At 39.9% G+C, this 24,906-nt stretch overlaps 1 protein-coding gene across 4 annotated transcripts in view; it reads left to right on the top strand.

Annotated features, from left to right (window-relative positions):
- The window catches only part of FGGY (FGGY carbohydrate kinase domain containing), a 504,873-nt gene that overhangs the window by 173,735 nt on the left and 306,232 nt on the right, over positions 1-24,906 (top strand). For all 4 annotated transcript variants that reach the window (XM_010859213.1, XM_010859222.1, XM_010859202.1 and 1 more), the window contains one exon: positions 12,308-12,423. In XM_010859213.1, the coding sequence (XP_010857515.1) occupies positions 12,308-12,423 (116 nt within the window). The remainder of the gene's footprint in view (positions 1-12,307; positions 12,424-24,906) is intronic.

The following is a 24,906-nucleotide window of genomic DNA, read 5'->3' on the forward strand; positions in this document are numbered from 1 at the left end:
ATGAATCCTTGATATCACATGCACTTTTTACACTGCTTGTTTGTTCTGAGCTAAATAAAGAGAAAAGAAATCTGACTTCAGTTGCATTCAAGTTGCCATTCTACAAAAGTATCATTTCTTCTTTAAGTCACAAGTCTTCTTGACAAATTGACCCTTTTATCACTATGTAATGTATCTCTTCTTCCCTGGTAATGTTTCTTGTTCTGACAAGTCTACTTTCTGATATTCATATTGCTATTGCTATTGCTAAGTCACTTCAGTCGTGTCCGACTCTGTGTGACTCCATAGACAGCAGCCCACCAGGCTCCGCCGTCCCTGGGATTCTCCAGGCAAGACCACTGGAGTGGGTTGCCATTTCCTTCTCCAGTGCATGAAAGTGAAAAGTGAAAGTGAAGTCGTTCAGTCATGTTCGACCCTCAGCGACCCCATGGACTGCAGCCTTCCAGGCTCCTCCATCCATGGGATTTTCCAGGCAAGAGTACTGGAGTGGGGTGCCATTGCTTCTTTTTCTACCTTTTTATTCTTTAACCTATTTGTATGTTTATATTTAGGATGTTTCTTACAGACAGCATATAGTTGAATTTTATTTTTCATTTTCAAATGTCCAGTTGATGATTTCTGTCCTTACATTGACGTTTTTAGGCCATTTACATTTTTCAACATATTTTTCATCAGTTAATTTATTAATTGGACTGTGCTGGGTCTTGCAGTGGCACGCTGGATCTTTAGTTGCAGCATGTGAACTCTGAATTGCAGCATATGGGATCTAGTTCCCTGACCAGGGATCAAACATAGGCCCCGTGCATTGGGAGTGCAGAGTCCTAGCCACTGGCCCATCAGGGAAGTCCCTAGGCCATTTACATGTAATGTTTGGATTTTAATCTACCATCTTGCTATTTGCTTTTTGTTTCTTCAATATATTCTATGTTATTTTGCCTTTTTCTTGCCTTCTGCTAGAGTGCTGTATTATTTTTTAGTATTCTGTTTTATCCCCCAAGTTTGTTTATTCATTTTATCTTTTTCACTGGCTCTTCAAGGATTTATAATATGCATTTTAAATAATCACAGCTTTCTTTAAGGGAATAAAAGATCAAATTTATTTAGAATATTTTGCTTTTCATTTAACTTTTGTGTTCCTTCAGGATTAAATGGTCCTTAGTCTACAAATAGTTTTACCTTTTTATTGGAATATAGTCACTTTACAGTGCTGTGTTAGTTTCTGCTGTACAACAAAGTGAATCATCTACATGTATAGATGTATCCCCTAATCCTTGAATTTCCTTCCCATTTGAGTCACCACAGACCACTCAGTAGGGTTCCCTGTGCCATGCAGTCGGTTCTCATTAGTTATCCATTTTATACACAGTAGTATACATACCTTAACCCCAATCTCCTAATCTGTCCCACACCCCTACCCCTCTTGATATCCATACATTTGTTCTCTACATCTGTGTCTCTGTTTCTGCTTTGCAAATAAATTCATTTATACCATTACCTTAAAATAATTTTATACCCCATCACATCTATCTTCATAATATCTCATCGTTAATGCTGCTATTGTTGTGTGTTTTCTTTGTACATATAAATCCCTCAAGGCATTGATTGTTTTCCCTAAATTATCTTTTAAAGATAAAGGTTGAAAGTCAATTATCTTTAAAATAAATTTTAAAATAAAAAGGTCCTTTGTATTTACCCATATATTTACTGACTGATATTTTTCATCCCTTTGTGTACATTCATATTTCCCTTTATTCTCATTTCCCTTCTACCTCAAGAACTTCCTTTAACATTTCTTATGTAGTGTAGGTTTCTTGGAAATGAATTTTCTCAGTGTTTGTTTGTCTGGAAAAGCCTATGTTCCACATTAATTGTTCGAAGCTATTTTTGCTGAATATAGAATTCTATATTGATTTTTCTTTTAAAATTTTTTCAGTGCTTTAAAGACATCATTCCATTTTCTTCTGGATTGTGTTGTTTCTGGCAAAGAGTCTGAAGACATTTTTATCCTGTTCCTCTGTAATGTTTCTTTTTCTCTGAGTACTTTTAAAGATTTTTCTTTTTTCATTTAAAAAACAATTTCATTGTAATCGATCTTGATGTGGTTTTGTGTTTATCTTGCCTTGGTTTCATTGAGCTTAAATCTGTGGATTGATAGCTTTTATTGAGTCGAGAAAAAAAATGTGGCCATTGTTTCTTCAAATATTTTTTATTAGATGCTGACATGATCAATTTTATGTTGTTGAGTGTCTGGATTTTGTTGGCTTCCTTTAAGGATTGTTGAGCTGCTTTTCATAGGAACCTATTAATGTACTTTTGGCTTAGTTTTACCCTTTGTAGTCTTTTTAAACTTTGGTAACATGGGTAGTATAGTCACATTGCTAAGGCATATACCTTTTGGGGTCTCCACTGAATGTCTCAAGTGATCAGTGATGGTGTTCCATTCTTAATTTTAGTAATTCAAGTGATTCCCAGCTGTTTGTGAACTCAGAAATTGTTTTGATAACAGATTCCCATTCACTCTTTAGCAGATCTCAAGAGTGTCAGCATGCATATCTGCATTGTGATAATCAGCAAAGATTTCACAGGACTCTTGTGCAAATTTCTAGGCCCTCATTGTACATTGCTACCTCCTCTTGGGAAGGCTGTGTTCCCAGCCACTTTAACTTCTCTGGATTCTTATCTCAGTTCCCTTAGCTTCATGAAGCTGCCATGTTTTCCTTGGCATCTCTCTTTCTGCTTTGTGGTCTGGCATGTTCTCCCAGGCAGAGAGCCAGCGGGCAATCTTAGGACTCATCCCATTGTTTCCTTCTCTCGGGGATCAGAGACCTACGCTGCGCTTTGTTGAAGTCTGAAAACAGTTGTTTCATACATTTTCTCGGAGTTCCCTAGTTGTTTAGGGCAAGGTGGTAAAATCCAGTCTCTGATACTCCCATATGATTGCACTTCTGTTATTCCCACTTCAATGGGTTTCTATTTATGTGCATTTAATTTTATCAGATACTTTCTATTGTTAGATACAAGTTAATCATTTTCTTTCTCTTAATAAAATACTGTGGTAAAATACATCCACAGTTCTTCTGTTATTAAATATTTCTTGAATATTGTTCTTGATGTGTTTTCCCCACATTTTTATATTAAATTTGGTCATGTCTAATTCAGAATTTTTATGTTCACATTCATAATGTGAGTGGACTCTGATTTTTGTTTATCTCTGCTTGCTCTTTGTAACATAGTTACCATATCTTTATAAATAACTTAGGGAACATTCCTTCTCTTCTAGATTCTGAAATATATATTTTGGGGTACTCTGTTCCTTGAACATTTGTTAGAACTTTCCAGTACAACCATCTGGGCCTGAGGCTTTATTTGAGGTGTGGTTTTTAACTGCTGGATTAATTTCTTTAATTTCTTTACTGTAATAAATTCACTAAGATTTCTTGTGGGTTTTTTTTTTTGTTTGTTTGAGTCAGTTATGGTAAGTTCTGTTTTTTTAGTAAATTTTCCATTTCATCTAAATTTTCAAGTTTACTAACAAAATACTGTTCATGTAATTCTTCTTTATTTTTTTACTGTCTGCTTTATTGGTAGTTATCACTCCCATTTTCATTCGTGGTATTTGTTATTTTTGCCTTTTTTTCTTCCTCAATTTTACCAGACGCCTTTTTGTTTAACTTGCCTTTTCATAGAACCGTTGTTTGGCTCTGTTAATCCCCTGAATTTTATCTTGCTATTTTATGTCTTTCATCTGCTCTTATCTTTACTACTCCTTTTTGATCTTTCTTTCAGCTGTTTACTGTTTTTCATAATTTCATAAGTTGGCTGCTTAGGTTATTAATTTTCAGACTTCTTTCTTTTCAAATGAAGTGTTTTAAAACTTTTAAGTTTACCCATGAAATACCACTTTACTCATCTGGTCTCTGCTTGTATTGAATAATAAAACATTCTTTCTTTCTCCCCTCATATGAATAAAAGGAATTGAGTTTGTTGACTGTATTTGAGTCTTTAATTCCTCAATAGTAGTAGTAATTGTTATTAATGTTTTGCTTTACCTGGTCCTTTAAATTATCAAAGAATAATAACATCTTTAAATAAGGTGTGTCTCTCTTTGAGTACATTTTTTATCCAGGAGTGCTTATTTTATATATTTCACATTATGTTGTTTAGTTCATAAAATTTAACAAAGAGTAGTATTCTTCTTTGATTGAGCATTTAGTTACTGGAATCTTCCTCTTAGTCTTGCTAATATTTTTGGTCTTGTGTTCTACTCTGATATTTTTAAAATATGCATTTGTTTTTTTTTTGTTGACTTTTTTGGAAAAAAAAAAAAAAACCTCTTTAACACATTTTAAAAATTTTATATTATAAACAGGGTATCCCTTAATTTTAATCCCACTGTGGCTATTATTATCTTTCAACCAGTGGCAGAATTCAGCTCATTCACATATGTTGTAATAATTGAAATAGCTGATTTTATTCTTTCTATTTTATTTTTCTTTTCTGTATATATTACATTACTCCCTCTTTTAATTTTTCTTGGCTTAGTTTGGTTTAATTTGTTAATTTGAGCATTCTATTAAGCTGTTTCCATTAGTGATTACCTTTTCATTTCTTACAACCAACATTAAACTTACGCTCTGTGCATATACACATAAAATCCTTTTCTTATGAATGCTTTTTCAAGTGTCTGACTTGATGTTTTGCTAAATTAATATTTTAGTTCCAGACTATCATTTGGTTTTCCTTCTAAGATGGCATACTTGTTATGTTTCAACAAAACTTAATATTGCAAATTCCTGGCACATTATTATCATCTATTTAGATAAAGTATGTGTACACCTATATATACATGCGTGTGTGTGTAAACATATATATATATATATATATATGTATGCATGCGTGCACACACACATGCATATGTATTTACACACTATCCCCTTCATGGATCACAGCCTTGTCATGGTAAAGGGGCTTGCATAAATTAATGAAGCTATGAGCCATGCCATGCAGGGCCACCCAAGAAGGACAGGTCATGAATCTGCAGGTGTACAAGCTGGGTTTCAAAGAGGAAGAGGAACCAGAGATGAAATTACCAGCATTCATTGGCTCATGGAGAAAGCAAGGGAGTTCCAGAAAAACATCTACTTCTGTTTCTTTGACTACACTAAAGTCTTTGACTATGTGGATCACAACAAACTGTGGAAAATTCTTCAAGAGATGGGAGTACCATACCACCTTACCTGTTTCCTGAGAAACTTGTATGCAGGTCAAGAAGCAAGAGTTAGGACCAGACATGGAGTAACTGACTAGTTCAAAATCAGGAAAGTAATACAACAAGGCTGCGCATTGTCACCCTGCTTATTTTAACTTACATGCAGAGTACATCATGTGAAATACTGGGCTGGATGAATCACAGTCTGGAGTCCAGATTACCAGGAAAAATATTAACAACCTCAGATAGGTAGATGATACCATTTTAACGGCAGAAAGTAAAGATAAAGTGAATAGCCTTTTAATGAGGGTGAAAGAAGAGAGTGAAAAAGCTGACTTGAAACTCAACACTAAAAAAAAACTAAGATCATAGCATCCAGTTCCATCACTTCATGGCAAACAGATGAGGAAAAAGTGGAAGCAGTGGTAGATTTTACTTTCTTAGATTGATGCTGAAGCTGAAGCTCCAGTACTTTGGCCACCTGATGTGAAGAGCAGACTCTTTGGAAAAGACCCTGCCACTGGAAAAGATTGAAGACAAAAGGAAAAAGGGGCGGCAGAGGATGAGATGATTAGATAGCATCACTGACTCAATGGACATGAATTCAAGCAAACTCTGGGAGATAGTGGAGGACAGAGGAGCCTGGCATGCTTTAATGCATGGGATCACAAAGAGTTGGACACTTAGCAACTGAATAACAACCATAGCAATATTTATGATATATATACATATATATATATATATACACACACACACACACATACACATATGTATATATACATAGAGAATGAATATGAATTAACATCAGGTTTCACCACCACTGCTTCCTCTAGTCTTTGGTTTCCACTCTGTTGATATAGCTCCTCAGAACCCATTGCTTTTCTGGTTATGTGCTTTCTCAAATGCTATCCTCAGAGAACATATATGGGAAGTTTACTTTAGAATCCTTGCACTCTGAAAATGTTTTCCTTTCCCCTAACAGCTGAGTAATATTTTGCCTAAATATAGGATTCTTGGATCATTTTTGTTAATGGTCTGTACATTGTTCTTCCATCTTCTACATTCCATAGTTGTAGATGAGAATTCCTTAGCGAGGCTTAATTTCTTGCCTTTGTTTCTTGCCTTAATTTCTAACTTACTCTTTCTGTCTGGAAGTTTGTATAATTTTCTGTTTACACTTGAAATTCAAGTATTTCCTGGATTCACTTACTGAACTTAATGAGACTTTTCATCTGCAGGCTTAAATCTTGCTTCAGCCAGTTTAAAAAGAAAAACAAAAACCTAGTACTGTATTTGTTTAATTAGAGTATCTCCTTCAACTTTTCTTTTTTTTTTCCTTTTCTCCTTTAAAAAAAAAAATCCCTTCTGGAATTCCTTCTATTTTTGTGTTAAGCTGCCAGATCTGTCCTTCAAAAGGCCCCTTATTGATTCTCTCATTATTTCTTCTTTTGTGTCTTTGTTACAAGTAGTAAGATATTTTGCTCACTTTGTCTTATAGATCATTAATTCAATTTTTAACAATGCCAGTGTTTTATTTAGTTCTTCTAAGGAAATTTTTAATACATTTTAAAATTCATAGCTTTAGTTCAGAGTCTTTCTTGCTCCCTTCTGATTTCTCATTGCTTTCCTTATTGGTATTCTCTTCCAATTATTTTTTCATCATTTCTATGTCACTGAGACCTTTCTCTTGGAGGCCTTCTGTATGAATCTTCTCTTGGGTGAACTAGTCCCCTAAGTTAGGTGTTGTTTTCATTTTGCCTTCTCTTTAATTTATGTTCTTTCAACTCTTATGTAGGCTGTAGGCTTTTAGTGTCTCTTTGATGTTAAAAAACCTGAAAGCAGTGAAGGATACAGCAGTTTCTGCCATGGTATTCTGGCTGGCAAGGAACAAATCGTGAGGGACCCTTTTCCCTGGGCAGATGCAGCTCTCCTTTCCTGCCAGTCTTGGAAACAGGGGCTAGTGGAGCCCCTGTCAGCTTCAGGTTCCTGTCTTTAATTCTAATCCTACAAATCACTCCTCCCACTCATGCCTACACACACAGACACACACACACAGACACACACAGACACACAGACAGACAGACAGACAGACAGACACACACACACACACACAGACACGCCGATAGGTCAGCTTGCCTGAATGTGAATAGCTATCCTTAGAGTGCAGGTTGTTCACTGAAACGCTTGAGAGAATGACAAAACGTGGTCTTCATAGAAGCCTCAGAGGGAGGCAGACCTTTTGTTCTACTTCTGGGAACTTGCCTTTACTTACTAAGGAGATGAAGTCCTATATTTGCTCTCTCTCTCCTGGAGATTTCCAGAGAAGCTGTGGCCTCGGTTGTACTCTCTTGCTGTTGTTGTTCAGTCTCTCAGTTGTGTCTGACTCTTTGCAACCCCATGGACTGCAGCACGCCAAGCTTCCCTGTCTCACTGTCTCCTGGAGTTTGCCCAAACTCATGTCCATTGAGTTTGATGCTAAATAACCATCTCATCCTCTGTCACGCCTCTACATTTTGCCAATTCTGCCACTTTCACACGTCCATTTTATCCAAGAGCTGATTTAGAGACCAAATGAGATAGACCCTCATAGTGTTTGGATAAACCTAATGGAGGATGGAGTTACCAGAGGCACCTGGAGCTATAACAGTTCCTGCCTGTTGGGCTCAGTCATCTTTACTCCAAGCACACTCTCTGGCCACTTATTCTAACTGGCTGTGAGATAGACATCCCTCTCCTTGCTCTTATTGGGGATCGCACAGGCAGTCTATGTGGGATAAGTTAGTTATGCTATAAACTGTTGAGTTGTTTAACTCTTGCTCTGTTATGAATCACACCAGTGCTTAGTAGTTCACACAATAATCGTTCATCTGCCTCATGGACACAGCACGTAGACTCTGTTCTGCAGGGTGGTTCTTCCGTTCTCACCTGTACTCACTCCCTCAGGTCTTGGCTGCCTGGGGATGTGTGATCCAGACTGGACTTGGTGGTCATTCCTCTACCCACATACCTCTTGCCCTCCCTGGGACCAGTGAGCTAACCCTGCATGATCTTCTCACAGCAATACCGGAAGTGCAATAGAGCAAGCAGAAACATATAATGCTGCTTTTTGCTTAGACTTGAAACTGGAATGCAGTTATTTCTGCCTCACTCTTTTGGCCAAATCCAGTTGTGTGACAATATCCAAAATCTTGAAGTAGGAAAGGAGGCTCTGCCCACTGTGGGGATTGAGAGAAGGAGGTACAACACTACAAATCAAGTGGCAAAGGGTGTGGATATTTAGAGATTGGAAGACTGGGGGCCATGAACTCAACCTATCTCAGCTGTTAAGAAATACAGTGAAGTATTTCCAAGTTGTAATGCTACTTCAAAGGAGATAGCCAGGAAGTTAGCTTGGAGGTAGTGAGGAAACCTGTGCAGAAGAGCTGGACCATGAGAAAGACATGGAATTTTCCAGGTAGACAAGGATGAGTGGATGGAGCAACACTCAGTTAATGATAGATGGGACAGAGTAGAGGCTGGTCCCGGAAGTCTGCAAATGAGTGGAGTATTTGGGGAGTGAAGAGTTGTCCTATGTGGGTGGATCATAAGACACAGTCCTTGCACACTATATTGTTTCATCACATTGCTCTTTCCAGTGAGTTATCATAGCTTCTAAAACATCAAAATTTCAGGCATTGTGCCAGGAAGAGTTATCCTATTGCATATTCTTCAGAACATGCTTCATAGGTAGCATCTTTCTTTATACGTCAAAAAATTATTTTGCTTAAGTCAGGTGAAGGGTTTCACACAGACATATTGTTTCCAATGGGACTAGTGTCCCTTCAGTATATCCGTGCCACTTAGCTTAGCTCAGCGTGTCCTGTCGTCTGTGATGGTGGTGGCGGAGTTGCTAAGTCATGTCCGACTCTTACAACCCCATGGACTGTAGCCTGCCAGTGTCCTCTGACCATGGGATTCTCCAGGCAAGAATACTGGAGTGGGTTGCCATTTCCTTCTCCAAGGGATCTTCCTGATCCTAGAATCTTCCATCTATGCCACATGTGAAAAAAATAATGATAAGTAATGTTTGTTTGCTTTCAGAAGGCATTGAGGTCTCACAGAAGGTGAGGTCTTCTGTGAAGCCCTCCCTGACACTTTCTCCCTCTTTCTCCTGCCAGTTTCTCCTGCTAAAACTTTCCATTTCTCTCTCTACTTCCTTCATAACTTTTTGTTAGTATGTGACTTTAGATGTGATTATTTGATCACTGTCTCCTCAATTATATCATTAGTGTGTAGGAGAGCAGCAGGCTGACTGTTTTGCATATAACTGGATCCCCAGCACCTAGCATAGTGCCAGGGTCATAATGACTGAATACTAAATATTTATTAAGCGAGTGAGTGAATGAGTGAGTCAGTTTAATGACTGAATCAGATAGGCCAAAACTGCTGGCTCTATGAAATAGATAGGTTTTGCTTTATTTATAAAACAGCAAGAACTCTCCAGGTTTATCACTTACCTGTGGTAATGTGGACAGACTACATTTATTCTCCAGAGCTTCCATTTGATCAGTATTCACTGTGGCTTGAGGTCTGGCTGGATGTGAATACTGGTGATCTGGAGATTATTAAGGTAGGTTCTCCTCTGAAGGTATTGCTGGTTTAGTGGGAGAAATAGAGATGGGAAGGGGCAAGGACAATGACTGTGCTAAGTATTAAGATATGGGTGTGAGAATGTTGAACTTGGAGAAGAGGCTTTGGACTCAGCTGGACCTCCATTGGGGCTTTGTAAAAAGGGGAGTCTGAACTGAGTCAGGAAGGCTAATCAGCAGTCAGACACATAACAGGGAAGAACATTTTGGGCAGAATGGAGCAGAGGTTCAAGGCACTGGGAAGTGAGCAATCAAGGCCCACTATGGAAAGCCTCAAATAATTCATTAGTGTAGAATGAAGAAAGCAAGGATAGGAACGACAGGAGAGGAAGCCGGAGGTCAACATGGTCATATCACAAAGTGTCATTCAAGCCTAGCTGAGGACTGGACTTTTCCTGAAGGGAGTGAGGAGCAATTGAAGGCTTTTAATCAGGAGTTGGTACCATCAGATTTTACTTTAGAATGTTTTCTCTGGACACAATGGAGAATAGATTGGAAGGCTTGGGGCTGTTGGGAAGAAGATAAACAAATAAGCAGTTAATTACTCAGTGTGATAAGGTCTCTAATAGATTTGGTGCTTGCTCTGTGATGTCAGAGCAGGAACATCTAAACTAGAACTGAGGTCTCGGTCTAGACTAAAGGAAGTTATGAGGCTGAAGAATTTTTCAAGCACATAGAAGAGAAGTATGCAAGCACAGAAGTATGCAAGAATGTGACTTTTTCAGGGCACTCCAAAGGATTGTTTACTGCTGGAATATAGAACACTAAGAGGGAATTGTCTGCCCTCTGATGCCCTCTTGCAACACCTACCATCTTACTTGGGTTTCTCTTACCTTGGAGGTGGGGTATCTCTTCATGGCTGCTCCAGCAAAGCGCAGCCGCTGCTCCTTACCTTGGACGAGGGGTATCTCCTCACCACCACCCCTCCTGACCTTGAATGTGGAGTAGCTCCTCTAGGCCCTCCTGCACCCGTGCAGCCACCGCTCCTTGGACGTGGGGTTGCTCCATCTCATGCAAAGAGTTGACTCACTGGAAAAGACTCTGGGAGGGATTAGGGGCAGGAGGAAAAGGGGATGACAGAGGATGAGATGGTTGGATGGCATCACTGACTCGATGGACGTGAGACTAAGTGAACTCCGGGAGTTGGTGATGGACAGGGAGGCCTGGCGTGCTGCAATTCATGGGGTTGCAAAGAGTCGGACACGACTGAGGGACTGAATTGAACTGAAGGAATCAATGAGACATGAAGCCAGAAAGGAAAAGGCCATCTAGCACTCAGTCTTCCTCCTGTTGAATATTGCTTTAGACTGCAGTGATCACATCTATACCAGGCACCTTTTTTTAAATTTTTTTATCACAGAGAATTTTGAACATGTACAGAATAGAGACGTATAATGAACACCCATTTAACCACCCTCAGCCCCACAGCTACCAACCCATGGCCAATTCTGCTCCATCTGCAATGTCATTCACTTCCCCTTCACTGTTATTTTATAGTAGATCCCAGATAATATATCATTTTATACATCAGTGTTTCAATATGTATCAGTTAGCTAAGAAGCCTTTTTCAAAACATAACCAAAAGTATCAATTTCATACCTAATACTTAATAATAATGCTCAGAATCCCATGGATGGAGGAGCCTGGTAGGCTGCAGTCCATGGGGTTGCTAGAGTCGGACACGACTGAGCGACTTCACTTTCACTTTTCACTTTCATGCATTGGAGAAGGAAATGGCAACCCACTCCAGTGTTCTTGCCTGGAGAATCCCAGGGATGGCGGAGCCTGTGGGCTGCCATCTATGGGGTTGCGCAGAGTCGGACACGACTGAAGCGACTTAGCAGCAGCAGCAGCAGCAGCAGTATCATCAAATAGCTAGTCATTGTTTTAATTTCTGTTTATCTCAGGGCTTCCCTAGTAGCTCAGCTGGTAAAGAATCCGCCTGCAATGCAGGAGACCCTGGTTCAATTCCTGGGTTGGGAAGATCCCCTGGAGAAGGGATAGGCTACCCACTCCAGTATTCTTGGGCTTCCCTGGTGGCTCAGATGGTAAAGAATCTGCCTGTAATGTGGAATACCTTGGGTTCCATCCCTGGGTTGGGAAGATCCCTTGGAGGAGAGCATGGCAACCCACTCCAGTATTCTTGCCTGGAGGATCCCAGGTAACTAGTCATTGTTGTAATTTCTGGTTATCTCATAAATGTCATATAAATATGAATAGAAATATACATGCAAATATTTATATATACTGTTTAGTCAGATCCAAATAAAGGGCTGCAACCCTTTTGAAAAAAGAAGATGTTCTCAATCATTAATAGATATCACTGAGGACTTTTGATTTAATCAGGGGTGAATAATTACTTCAGTTTATTCTGTTTTTTCACTATTACAGTTATCTGAACAAGTGTTTGGCAAAATATAAAGGAAGCCTGGCTCTTATTATTGGTTCTACCTCGCTCCTATTTCCCTAGGTCTCTCTGCTCCCTGGTGTGCAAATGGACATACTCTGCAGAGAAAGGCTGGGACGACAGTTTCTGGAAGATGGTTGGTTTGGAAGACTTGGTTACAGATAATTACAGCAAAATAGGTAAAAAATAATTTACATTTTTCTGATTATGTGTACATATACATGAAGATATTGGTGTTTGCTTTTTGTTTGTTTTTGTCTAAATTAAAATATAGGAACACATCCCTATTTTTCAAAGAGAAGCTAGTAAGCTATGATGGGTAGTCCATGACTAATAGGCCTTTGTATTGGGGCTTACAGTAACTGAGCTATGATAATCTCTTAGACATGCCACTAGACTGGGGAAGATTTTTGCATGGAGCAGCTGGAAATAACATAATCAAAGTTATTTATGGATCATTCCAGTCAGATCTTGAAAAATGTGTTGTGATTTAGGTTCAAGGAACCAGGTAAGGCCATGAACAGGAAAAAAAAAAAAAAAATTGAAGAGATCAAAATTGGAAGGATCAAGAACAAAGCATAAACTGGAATGTGAGCCAGTTGTTCCTGACTAAAGCCTTAGGACCCCTGACTTCCAGTTTTATGTGGCACTAACTAGGTAGTAAAGGAGTGGATGACTAGTAGGAATTTACCTGTAAAGTAATTCAGATACTAGGTATATATAATGGTAGCTGATATGTTAAAGTTTCAAGATAAAGTTCATATTCATGTCACAGAAAGATGCTTATTTCATATAGTTACTACCTACCTTTCTAGTAAGCTGTCTTCAGGTAAGATATTACACCTTATGAAAGAAAATACTTCTGTATTGTTTAGTGTGTGGGCTAGGAGGTTGGAACAAGACAATTCTAAAGTACTGTGAATTAAACAGGATGGCAGAATATTTCCCTTTTATGTATTAGAACTGAAGTAAGTGATTATCAGGCAGCTCTGCCTTTCTTATAACATGACCTCCAAGTTTGGGTCCAAATTGCTCCTTCAGTTCTCATCAGTTCCCAGCTAGGGATTGGGAAGAAAGAAAAGGACCAGAAGAATCCATCCACATTCCTTTGGAGGAAGCATAACAGAAAAATGGACCAGTTCATTTCTGATCACAGCCTGTACACCAGCGCTTCTTAATGAAGCCCCACTAGGCTGCAGGGGTGGCTGGGAAATGTGGTAATTGGCCAAGCGGCCTTGTGGCCATCCATGTGACAGACCAGAAACTGAGAGCTGTGCTGTGAAATACGGGTGAAATGTGGGTGAAAATAGTAGTGTCTGCTACAGTTTCAACTGCCGTTGATAAGTGAGTCACATAGAGATTATTTCAGTCCAACTTTTCCCTGGTCGAGTCCTCATGACTACTGTCTTACATTTCGAGAATATAAGGACAGAAATATGAAAGATCCAAGTAGCATCCATACTGCTGTGCTGTAGACAGCATAGTTCAGCTGAGCATGGTCTGCTCAACTACTCATAGCTAAATCTAGGGAAAAGAACAGAGCCAGGGTAGTATGCAAAAGAACCCTTGTGGACTTTCTGTAGCTCAACTGAAACCACTGTAAGATTGGAGCTTGTGGAGAAGGGCAGGAGCTTGGGACCAGAGGAAGAGAAGAAGAAAGCAAACCAGCGATCATTAGTCATTAGTAGCATTCTAAGTCCTTTGGTTAGTGGTTTGATAGGTGATTAATTCATTTATCTCATTTGGCTCTCACAAACCTATTTGTCTAGCTATTTCCAATTTTCACATGGAAAGACTGAGATTCAGTTCTTTTGTCTGCTCTTGTAGGGTCATTATTAGGACTGCAGTCTCTAACTCTATACTTTCCTACCAAAGCAGACGTCCTCCTTGGGCTATTGGAGACTTGAGGGGGCTGATGTGGCTGTATAACTTACCTCCAGCAGGGTTAGGCAGAATTCCAATATTTAGCATCTAAATCCAGTTTGAGCTTCATTGAAACAAACATCCATAGTCCATACTTAGATTAGAATCTGAGTGTGATAGACCCTCAACTGATGAGGGAATATAACTTCACAGGGTATAAAAAGTGTTAATACTTTAAAGCATATAGTACCTTAAAATTCTAGATATTCACACCACTTGGAGCCAGGCAGCCAGAGAGAAAAATGATACTAAACCACAAGCTTCTGGAGGGCAGGGACTATATCTGCCTTACCCTTGAGTATCTTGGCATAGAAGATGTTGATAAATACCTACTGACAGAATGTGTACAATATAGGCGTAGTTGTTTGAATTGACATGGACTGGGAGGTTCAGTTCAGTTTAGTTGCTCAGTCACGTCTGACTCTTTGCGACCCCTTGGATTGCAGTACATCAGGCTTCCCTGTCCATCACCAACTCCTGAAGATTGCTCAAACTCATGTCCATCAAGTCAGTGATGCCATCCAACCATTTAATCCTCTCTAATCCCCTTATTCTCCTGCCTTCACTCTTTTCCAACATCAGAGTCTTTTCCAATGAGTCAGTTTTTCACATTGGGTGACCAAAGTATTGGAGCTTCAGCTTCAGCATTGGTCTCTCCAATGAATATTCAGGACTGATTTCCTTTAGGATTGACTGGTTTGATCTCCATTCAGTCCTAGGGACTCTCAAGAGCCTTCTCCAACACCACAGTTTAAAAGCATTCTTCGGCACTCAGCTTTCTTTCTGGTTCAACTCTCACATCCACATATGACTACTGGAAAAACCATAGCTTTGACTAGATGGACCTTTGTTGGCAAAGTAATGTCTCTGCTTTTTAATATGCTGTCTAGGTTGGTCATAACTTTTCTTCCAAAGAGCAAGCGTCTTTTAATTTCATGGCTGCAGTCACCATCTGCAGTGATTTTGGAGCTCAAGAAAATAAAGTTTCTCACTGTTTCCATTGTTTCCCTATCTAGTTGCCATGAAGTGATGGGATCAGATGCCATGATCTTAGTTTTTTAAATGTGGAGTTTTAAGCCAACTTTTTCACTCTCCTCTTTCACTCATCAAGAGGCTCTTTAGTTCCTCTTTTTATTCTGCCATAAGGGTGGTGTCATCTTCATATTTGAGGTTATTGATATTTCTTCCTTCAGTCTTGATTCCAGCTCGTGCTGCATCCAGTCTGGCATTTCTCATGATGTACTCTGCATAGAAGTTAAATAATCAGGGAGACAATATACAGCCTCGATATACTCCTTTCCCAAGCTCTAACCATGTCCTTGTCTGGTTCTAACTGTTGGTTCTTGACCTGCATACACATTTCTCAAGAGGCAGGTAAGGTGGTCTGGTATTCCCATCTCTTTCAGAATTTTCCACAGTTTGTTGTGATCCCCACAGTCAAAGTCTTTGGCGTGGTCAATAAAGCAGAAATAGATGTTTTTCTGGGTCTCTGTTGCTTTGTTGATGATCCAACGTATGTTGGCAATTTGATCTCTGGTTCCTCTGCCTTTTCTAAGTACAACTTGAGTGTCTGGAAGTTCTTGATTCATGTACTGTTGAAGCCTTGCTTGGAGAATTTTGAGCGTTACTTTGCTTGCGTGTGAGATGAGTACCTCCTTATCAACTCTAATCTCCAAATGCAATCACATTGAAGGCTAGACCTTTAACATATGAATCTTGGGTACAGAATGTAGCCTACAACCCCAGGGTACTAGTTCATTGGTCATTGGTGCTAAAGCAGGGCCCCTAAGTTCTAATTCTCCAGTCTGATGTTCTGGAGGTACCCCATAAGTTCCCTGCCTCAAAGAAGAACCATTAAGACTGGGTCTCAGGGGCAGGACTATTGTCATCTAATTGAGGACTGCAGGAAAGTTGGATCTAAAACATGGAACTGGGAGCAAGGGTAGTTTTAGTTTTAGCATTAATTGTATGAACTTAGACAAGTCTCATAATGCTTTTTTTATCTCTATAGTCTTGTCTATGAAAGATATAGTTAATGGTAGAATTAAAAGTAACAGTGTATTGTTTCTGAGATGTGGTACTATTGCATTACAACCATTATCTTTCAAAATTTTCATAACAGAGTTATTTTTAGTTATCCTGCTCTACAGCTGAAGCAGCCAAGGTTCAGAAAAGGGAAGGGTGTCTAACCTATGGTTGCACAGTTTGCAAATGGTAGAGGCAGAATTCAAACCTATGTTTAGAGGATTCCAAATCCTGCCTTAACCATGACACTGTATTGACTTCCAAATAATATTGATTGGAGTCTATAGTAGGCAATAAATAAATGCTAAACCTCCTTCCCCTTCTGTATTTCAAGCACATTTCTATGTGTTTTTATGTACCTTGTTGCATGTAATTTTCACAACCAGTGACAAAAGTATACTGTTACCTTGTTTTTAGATTAGAATCAGAGAGAGAAGGAGCTTTCTGTAACCACATGCAGAATCAATAAGTGATGTCCAGAATTAAAACTTTCCCTGTGGGGTAGCCTAGAAGAGCTAATAGTTTACTGGAACACAAATTTCAACTTCAGTTGTTTCATTGTTTCAGTGATTTTTAAAATTTATTTGCCCACCCTTTCCCTCAGATTTAGTTGTTTGTTCCTGAGTATTCCCATGGTGTGTTGAACACAGCTTTATTATAGTATACATTGATTACCTGTTAGATGTCTTGCTTTTACTGTAGACTGTAAGCTTCTTGACCTGCGAATCTTCACTTGTTTACCTTCATATTATGGTCCCAGCATAAGACATGGCACATTTTAGCAGCTAAATTACTCTTTGATTAGTAAGTGGATAAGGATAAATGAATGACTGGGGTGGCTGGTACTGTGATATCCACAATTTTCACTTCTAAAAGCTCTAGTGCTCTTTACTAATTTTAGCAGGATTTTAGGTGGCTTGGGTCCAACCTCAACTCTGATTTTCTGATTATTTTCATCTTTTTGTGCTCCCCTCCCCGCCCCCCAGCACAAGATCCATGTTTAATAAGTATATTAGCTCTGCTAATAGAGCAATACCTACAGGAAATATTCATTAAAGTCTATAATGTTAACCTCACAGAAAGTTTCCAGAGTAACTTTATTAGATTTTGCCTGTTAAGTTAATGGATTTTTAATGGATGTCCTAAGGAGACATATCATTAACCAGAATATTACCATACGTGAATTAAAACTTACCCATTCATCAAAATTAATTGTGTGATGTTTCCTTTGATTTTCATTTCTGGTGACCTGAGCTTGTAGTTTCAGTCTGAACCAGAAGTGGAGGATGTTAAAGAGATAAATATGCACTCCCAGTTGTGACTTTCAGAGACTCCTCTGGAAGTTACCTCCAGACAGTCTGTTGCAATTCTTGGAACTATGAGAAATGTATCTTGGAAGCTTCCCTATGAAGTGTTAAACATTTCCAGTGCACTCATTGCCCATCAGACGTGGGCAATACAGTGCAAAACCTTTTAACAGATTTGAACAGCACATCATGGATTTGACCATTAATATAATTACCATAATTCGTTCCGTGTGGAGCTTTTAGCCAAGTCTTTACCAGCCTTCCTGGGCTCATGCAGTAAATAAATGCTTTCCCCGAAAACTGAACACCTCAGCAGCTGATAGTCTTATGGAGGGATATTTTTGAAATAAATTATTTATGAAGTGTAAGTTAAGGATCAAATGCAATATTTATATGGTGCATTTCAAGGACAAGGGAAGAAATTTACAATGTTTTAAGTAACTACTTGCAAATTTCCAAAGATAAAATGTTACTACTTAATGCTTTCCTTCAGGGAGATGTTTGAGTGGTTTGGTTTGGGAACATTATACAAAATAAGGGAAAAAAACAGTTTTGTGAATCAGAAGCATATAGTAGACATTTTTTTGGACAGTTGTTAAAACTATACCAGTTGATTTCATGTTCAGAATTGATAGAGAAACCTCAAGCCCAGTATTTTGTAGGGAATTATATACCCGTAGTCCAATAAAATTATCTGTGTCAATAGATTTTGACCTTCCCTTCTGTGTGAACCCTTGTCTTGTTATCTATCTGATCCTAAACATCTATCAAAAGCAAATAGGAAGGAAGAAATCAACAGGGAAGAAGGATCCTTAGGAAGAGAAGCAGCATCCTACCTGTTCTAATTGATTATCCAGGCTCTCTTTAAGCATGTCCCAATTGCTTTTTATCTTCCTGGGAAAAGTGTTTCATTGTGTTGTTGGGGCAGGCCATTTTATGAATGTGTACAGCATGGTTGAATTATAGAGTGGTAATCTGCATTACAGAAAGAGCCTTGTAATGCCTAAAAGGGTACAGTATGTTAGCTTATAGATCACTTGTTTTCTGGGGTCAGGGAAGCCAGACAACACAGAAACTTAAAGTCCAAGTAGAAGGAGTTATTAACTGTTACATGAGAGGCAGAAATGATGATGAAGCAGATGTAAAGGGGACCATTCCTTAAGAGGAGGGAGGCTGCGTTTTTTATCTTGTTTCCTCTCCCTTTATGAGACCATGTTTTAGGCATTGGACACTGTGGGCCCTTTATCTGGCACTTAGTACATACTGATGAAATATGTACTTGAATGAGTGAATATGTGTTTGAACAAAGGATTTGATAAATAAGTCCCTCTTTGGCTTCAATTGCTCCTACTAGTTGGGAACAATTAACCTAACAGTTAATGGACTCTTGTACCTCCTTTTGAATTAAATGATAGTATTAGATGATAGACAATGATTTTGTTTCATAAATCCAGTGTTCATAGTCCTTTTTTCACTAACCCATTTGCCACTTAAGCAGGGACTCCTGTGGAAGACACACCCCCACCTGAATGAGAGCTCATTCCTACAAGTCTGTCAGAGACTTTCCTAAAAGGAAATATTAGACTCCTTCAGAAAAAAAAAAAAAACCAAAGCAACATGCACAACTTATTTTCAAGAGATTGAGAATGTCACTTTTTTAAGTGTATTTATTTATTCATTTTTGGCTGTGGTGGGTCTTCGTTGCTGCAGGGGCTTTTTCTCTGCTTATGACAAGTGGGGGCTCCTCTGTAGTTGGGGTACACAGGTTTCTCACTGTGGTGGCTTCTCGTGTTGCAGAGACTGAGCTAGAGTGCGGGGGTTTCAGTAGCTGTGGCAAGCAGGCTCTAGAGCACAGGCTCAGTGGTTGTGGTGCACGGGCTTAGTTGCTCTGCAACATGTGGGATCTTCCTGGACCAGGGGTTGAGCCGATATCTCTTGCATTGCAAGACAAATTCTTTACCACTGAGCCACCAGGGAATCCCTGAGAATACCACTTTTTTCATAGAGTAAAATAAATCCTGCAGTTAACTGAAGCTGCAGTTTAGATATTTTTGTCCTTTAGGCTTAAAATTATAGCTTAAGGATCTTGACTAATGACGTGTACATGTTGGGGACATAGATCTGCTAGTATTCACCACTGTTCTGCCCCAGAGTCTAACCAGTTGAGAATATTTTGCAGAGACACCTGAAGCAAAGTGTTGTTTTGATTTTGGTTAGACTAAATTAAAGAACATGAAGGGAATCTTACCCTCTTTTTTGGACCTGCCTGGGCCCTGGAAACTGCATGGCAGTGACTTGATCCATTTATTGGCAGGCCAAGGAGCTGAGATAAAGAGACAAGACATCTGGCTGGGCTTGTTTCAGCACTTGATGTGCTGTTTGATCTGCTAAATTCAAACTCAGACTCCAAGAGCCCACTGGCCTAGAGGTGGTTCAAGAAGAGACTCTCATGCCACACCTGCACTGACCCCTTTCAAGGCTGTGGCTCTACTTCCTCGTTAAAATGGCCCCATGGTATTGGTTTTTTTCTCCAAGTCTCATGAATCAGTTAGGCATTTCCTTTTCCTAGGATTAAATAAGAGTATAGAAGTAGGAAATGGGAGTATTTCTGCTAATTCTACCACATCCTTGGGGAAAGAAGAGGAAATCCCATTGTGGAAACACACCCAAGGAGTTTTCACCAGCAGTATTCATCAGGAACAATGTTGGAAGCCTGAGTCCAGCAACGGCATCCATAGCTGTGGATATTATAAAATCCTTGTATCTGTGAATACTCAGTGTTCTGAATTTGCCCAATAAAACTAGACATGTTTACAAGGATTTATCCATTTGTTCCTTAGAGTGTGAGACTTCCTTGTCATTTCAAGCTTTGCTGAATTGCTTGTTGCACCATCTTGGTATCACAAGATGTCAGTGCTGTTTTTGGTAATTTACATTGGGATGTCTGGAGAAACCATGGGCCACAGGTAATTGCAATATTTTCTAGGCTCTGTAGGGTCTGTTGTACTATCTCTTCCTTGTCGTGAGGGAGACCATCCCTGTAGGTGCTGTGGACTAGGCTTTACCCTTGACCATGAATCTTTGGTCTTATCCTTTCTACTCTTAACATCTTTTTCTTTCTTGTCCAAGTGCTAGAACAAGGTCTTTCCAGGACTTGAGACAATAACATATCCTTTGAGTATCATAGTATCTTACTTTACCCTTTAATTAAACTTCTTCCTGATGGGAAATGACCTAGAGGTCTTCCTGTCAGTTAGTGACCTATCCAATCATGCATCCATCCCTCTAGCCATACTGCTGAGCGTCTCCTATGTGCTAGGTGCTGGGCTAAGCACCAGGGACAGAAAAATTGGATTCATCATGGTCCATCCCTTGTGTATCTCACATCTGTGGTATTAGGAGTGGAGATAATTGAATTAAAATTCTCAATGTTTTTTATGTTTTTCAATAATCTAGAGATGTACATGGAGAAGGCAATGGCACCCCACTCCAGTACTCTTGCCTGGAAAATCCCATGGACAGAGGAGCCTGATAGGCTTCAGTCCATGGGGTCGCTAAGAGTCGGAGACGACTGAGTGACTTCACTTTCACTTTTCACTTTCATGCATTGCAGAAGGAAATGGCAACCCACTCCAGCGTTCTTGCCTGGAGAATCCCAAGGACGGCAGAGCCTGGTGGGCTGCCGTCTATGGGGTCGCACAGAGTCAGACACGACTGAAGCGACTTAGCAGCAGCAGACATGTACAACTTACTTGGGCAAGCAGAGCAGGAAGTCACCAATAACTAGAGGTTGTATCAAAGAAGTCTTCGCATGAGATAGCATTTGAGATGTGTCTGAAAGAATATGAGTAGTGTTTTACCAAGAAAAAAGGGAAAATGACTTGTGAGGTAGAAGAAACAGCACAGACAAAGTCATGAAGATACAGAAGAACATCAGTGAATGGTTGGGTGTCGCTGGAGCAGTGGACTTGGCATGGGGTGGGGATGAGTGGGATAGAGGATGGGCAGAAGATGGGATAGGAAAGGGGACTGGGTTTCACTTCTAATGACATTTCTATCCTTCCTTGAATATGGGGCCACTGGTAAGAGACTCAGTGTCAAAAAATTGGCTTCACTGCTCTCAAGAGATGGTTCCAATAATTATTCCTGCCAGTGCTATAAATAAAGTAGATAAAAGTGAAGAAGTTGTAGAAAGGAGTTTTGTAGCTCCTATGAAGCTGATAAATTGTGTGTGTGCGTGTGTGTGTGTGTGTGTTTCCCAAGCCCATTTCTTTCCTTCAGTCACATATAGTACCCGTTACCTACCTTCCCTTCCATAAAGTTTGTTGAGAAGCTTAAATGAGATATCAGATCAGAGGACAATGTGATTTACAAAACCTGTAGACATGTTATCTGTTATCATTTGTAAGTGTGCCTTGGCAACTAGAGGACAACAGCCTTCACTCCCTGGACACTCCTTGTTTCCTATCAGTGGGCCTGAAAGAAGCAACCATGTTCCCCACTCTTCAGCACCCTTAGATTCCCAGAAGTACTGTTTCAGCTGCTGGTGCTTCCAGGAATAGCCCTGCAGAGCCAGAAGGATAACAGAACAGTGATGACCACATCAGTTTGTAAAATAATGACTGTCAGAGGTCATATAAGGTTTCATGGAACTGTTCCTCTTTTCAGCATGGCATCTGGAAAATAATTGGGAGCCTCCCAAAAGTGAGGTCAAACTCCAGCTTCTTTTCCTACCACTGGACAGCCAGTGAGTACCAGAGCCAAAAGAGATCTTGAAGATTTTGATCTAATGCCCTCATTTTATTGATGAAAAACCAACACTCGGGGAGTCAGGGTGAATTTCTTTTCATCTTGCAGCCTCTTAGTGACAGAGCTGATATCAGAAACCAGATCTTCTGACCCCCAGTTCCATTTCACTACTCCTTGTCAACTTTCCTCTTTGACATTTTTCAGTAAATTTTGGTCATTTAGCCAATCTGGATACTATCACTTAAAAGGGAGTAAGCTCTAGAAGAATGTCACTGAGGGAAAGACCTGCATAGGTGAACCCAACCATTGTCCAATGTTCAATCTTGAAGATGCAAAAACTGCTTTGCCCAAAAAAGCTGGAAATGGTTGGATCTTGGACCATATCAAGCAAGCTTTCAAGTAACTTATATAAATAAAATAAGTAGTATATTGGTCATTGCCAATTTTAAAGTTTTAAGACCTCTATCTCACTGGTAAAGAATCTGTGTGCCAATGCAGGAGACAGGGGTTCAACCCCTGGTTCAGGAAGATCCCCAGAGAAGGAAATGGAAATCCCATGGACAGAGGAGCCTGGCAGGTAGTAGTCCATGGGGTTACACTGAACAACTACAAATTTTAATGTTTAAAGATGCGGTCACCAGAGTCAGATGCCTGAGTTCAGTTCTGGCTCGGTCGTATGTGATTTTGCATGAAGTGCTTGATTTTTCTGAGCCTTAATTGGTATATTATGAAGATTAAAGGAAATATTGCAGGTATAGTTCCTAACACATCCTATGTCTTCAGAAAACATTAGTCCTTGGTATCTTCACAGCTGTCTCTTCTGAACACAAAGTCTTCTCTAAGTGACAGATCATGTCTTCCAAGACCCATTCCTCTTAAACAACCCAATATAATTATTACCAACTTATAAATTTGGGGAATATCTTTTTCTGAGCTTCATCTTTGGGTTCCCACAGCTTTTTTCCCCCCAAGTTGGATATAATAGACTAAGCAGATGTCTGCTTCTAAATCATAATCACATTCTTAACACTTTAAGAGGTTGTGTGTGTGTGTATGCACGTGTGCATGCTCAGCTGTGTCCAACTCTTTGTGACTCCATGGATGGTAGCCTCCCAGGCTCCTCTGTCCATAGAATTTTCCAGGCAAGAACATTTGGGTGGGTTGCCATTTCCTACTCCAGGGGATCTTCCCCACCCAGGGATTGAACTCATGTCTCTTGCATCTTCTGCATTGACAGGCAGATTCTTTACCATTGTGCCAACTGTGAAGTCCCTTTAAGAGGTTACCATGCTTTGAATTATAGGTTTTCCTTCAGTTCCATAACTGGCAACTTTTGTTTTTTTTTTTTAATTATTTTTTTTTATTTAATTTTATTTTCAAACTTTACAATATTGTATTAGTTTTGCCAAATATCGAAATGAATCCACCACAGGTATACATGTGTTCCCCATCCTGAACCCTCCTCCCTCCCCATACCATCCCTCTGGGTCCTCCCAGTGCACCATCCCCAAGCATCCAGTATCATGCATCGAACCTGGACTGGCGACTCGTTTCATACATGATATATACATGTTTCCATGCCATTCTCCCAAATCTTCCCACCCTCTCCCTCTCCCAAAGGTCCATAAGACTGTTCTTTCGGGTTTTTTGATGAGCAAAATAGCATATCAGTTCAGTCAGTTCAGTTCAGTCGCTCAGTCGTGTCCAAGTCTTTGTGACCCCATGAATTGCAGCACGCCAGGCCTCCCTGTCCATCACCAACTCCAGGAGTTCACTCAGACTCACATCCATCGAGTCAGTGATGCCATCCAGCCATCTCATCCTCTGTCGTCCCCTTCTCCTCCTGCCCCCAATCCCTCCCAGCATCAGAGTCTTTTCCAGTGAGTCAACTCTTCGCATGAGGTGGCCAAAATACTGGAGTTTCAGCTTTAGCATCATTCCTCCCAAAGAAATCCCAGGGCTGATCTCCAGAATGTACTGGTTGGATCTCCTTGCAGTCCAGGGGACTCTCAAGAGTCTTCTCCAGCACTGCAGTTCAAAAGCATCAATTCTTCAGTGCTCAGCCTTCTTCACAGTCCAACTCTCACATCCATACATGACCACAGGAAAAACCATAGCCTTGCCTAGACGGACCTTTGTTGGCAAAGTAATGTCTCTGCTTTTCAATATGCTATCTAGGTTGGTCATAACTTTCCTTCCAAGGAGTAAGTGTCTTCTAATTTCATGGCTGCAGTCACCATCTGCAGTGATTTTGGAGCCCCAAAAAATAAAGTCTGACACTGTTTCCACTGTTTCCCCATCTATTTCCCATGAAGTGACTAGATGCCATGATCTTCGTTTTCTGAATGTTGAGCTTTAAGCCAACTTTTTCACTCTCCACTTTCACTTTCATCAAGAGGCTTTTTAATTCCTCTTCACTTTCTGCCATAAGGGTGGTTTCATTTGCATATCTGAGGTTATTGATATTTCTCCCGGCAATCTTGATTCCAGCTTGAGTTTCTTCCAGTCCAGCATTTCTCATGATGTACTCTGCATATAAGTTAAATAAGCAGGGTGACAATATACAGCCTTGACGTACTCCTTTTCCTATTTGGAACCAGTCTGTTGTTCCATGTCCAGTTCTAACTGTTGCTTCCTGACCTGCATACAGATTTCTCA

This window comes from Bison bison, unplaced genomic scaffold (assembly GCF_000754665.1).
Source record: "Bison bison bison isolate TAMUID 2011002044 unplaced genomic scaffold, Bison_UMD1.0 scf7180017856337, whole genome shotgun sequence".
Classification (NCBI taxonomy): Eukaryota; Metazoa; Chordata; class Mammalia; order Artiodactyla; family Bovidae; genus Bison; species Bison bison.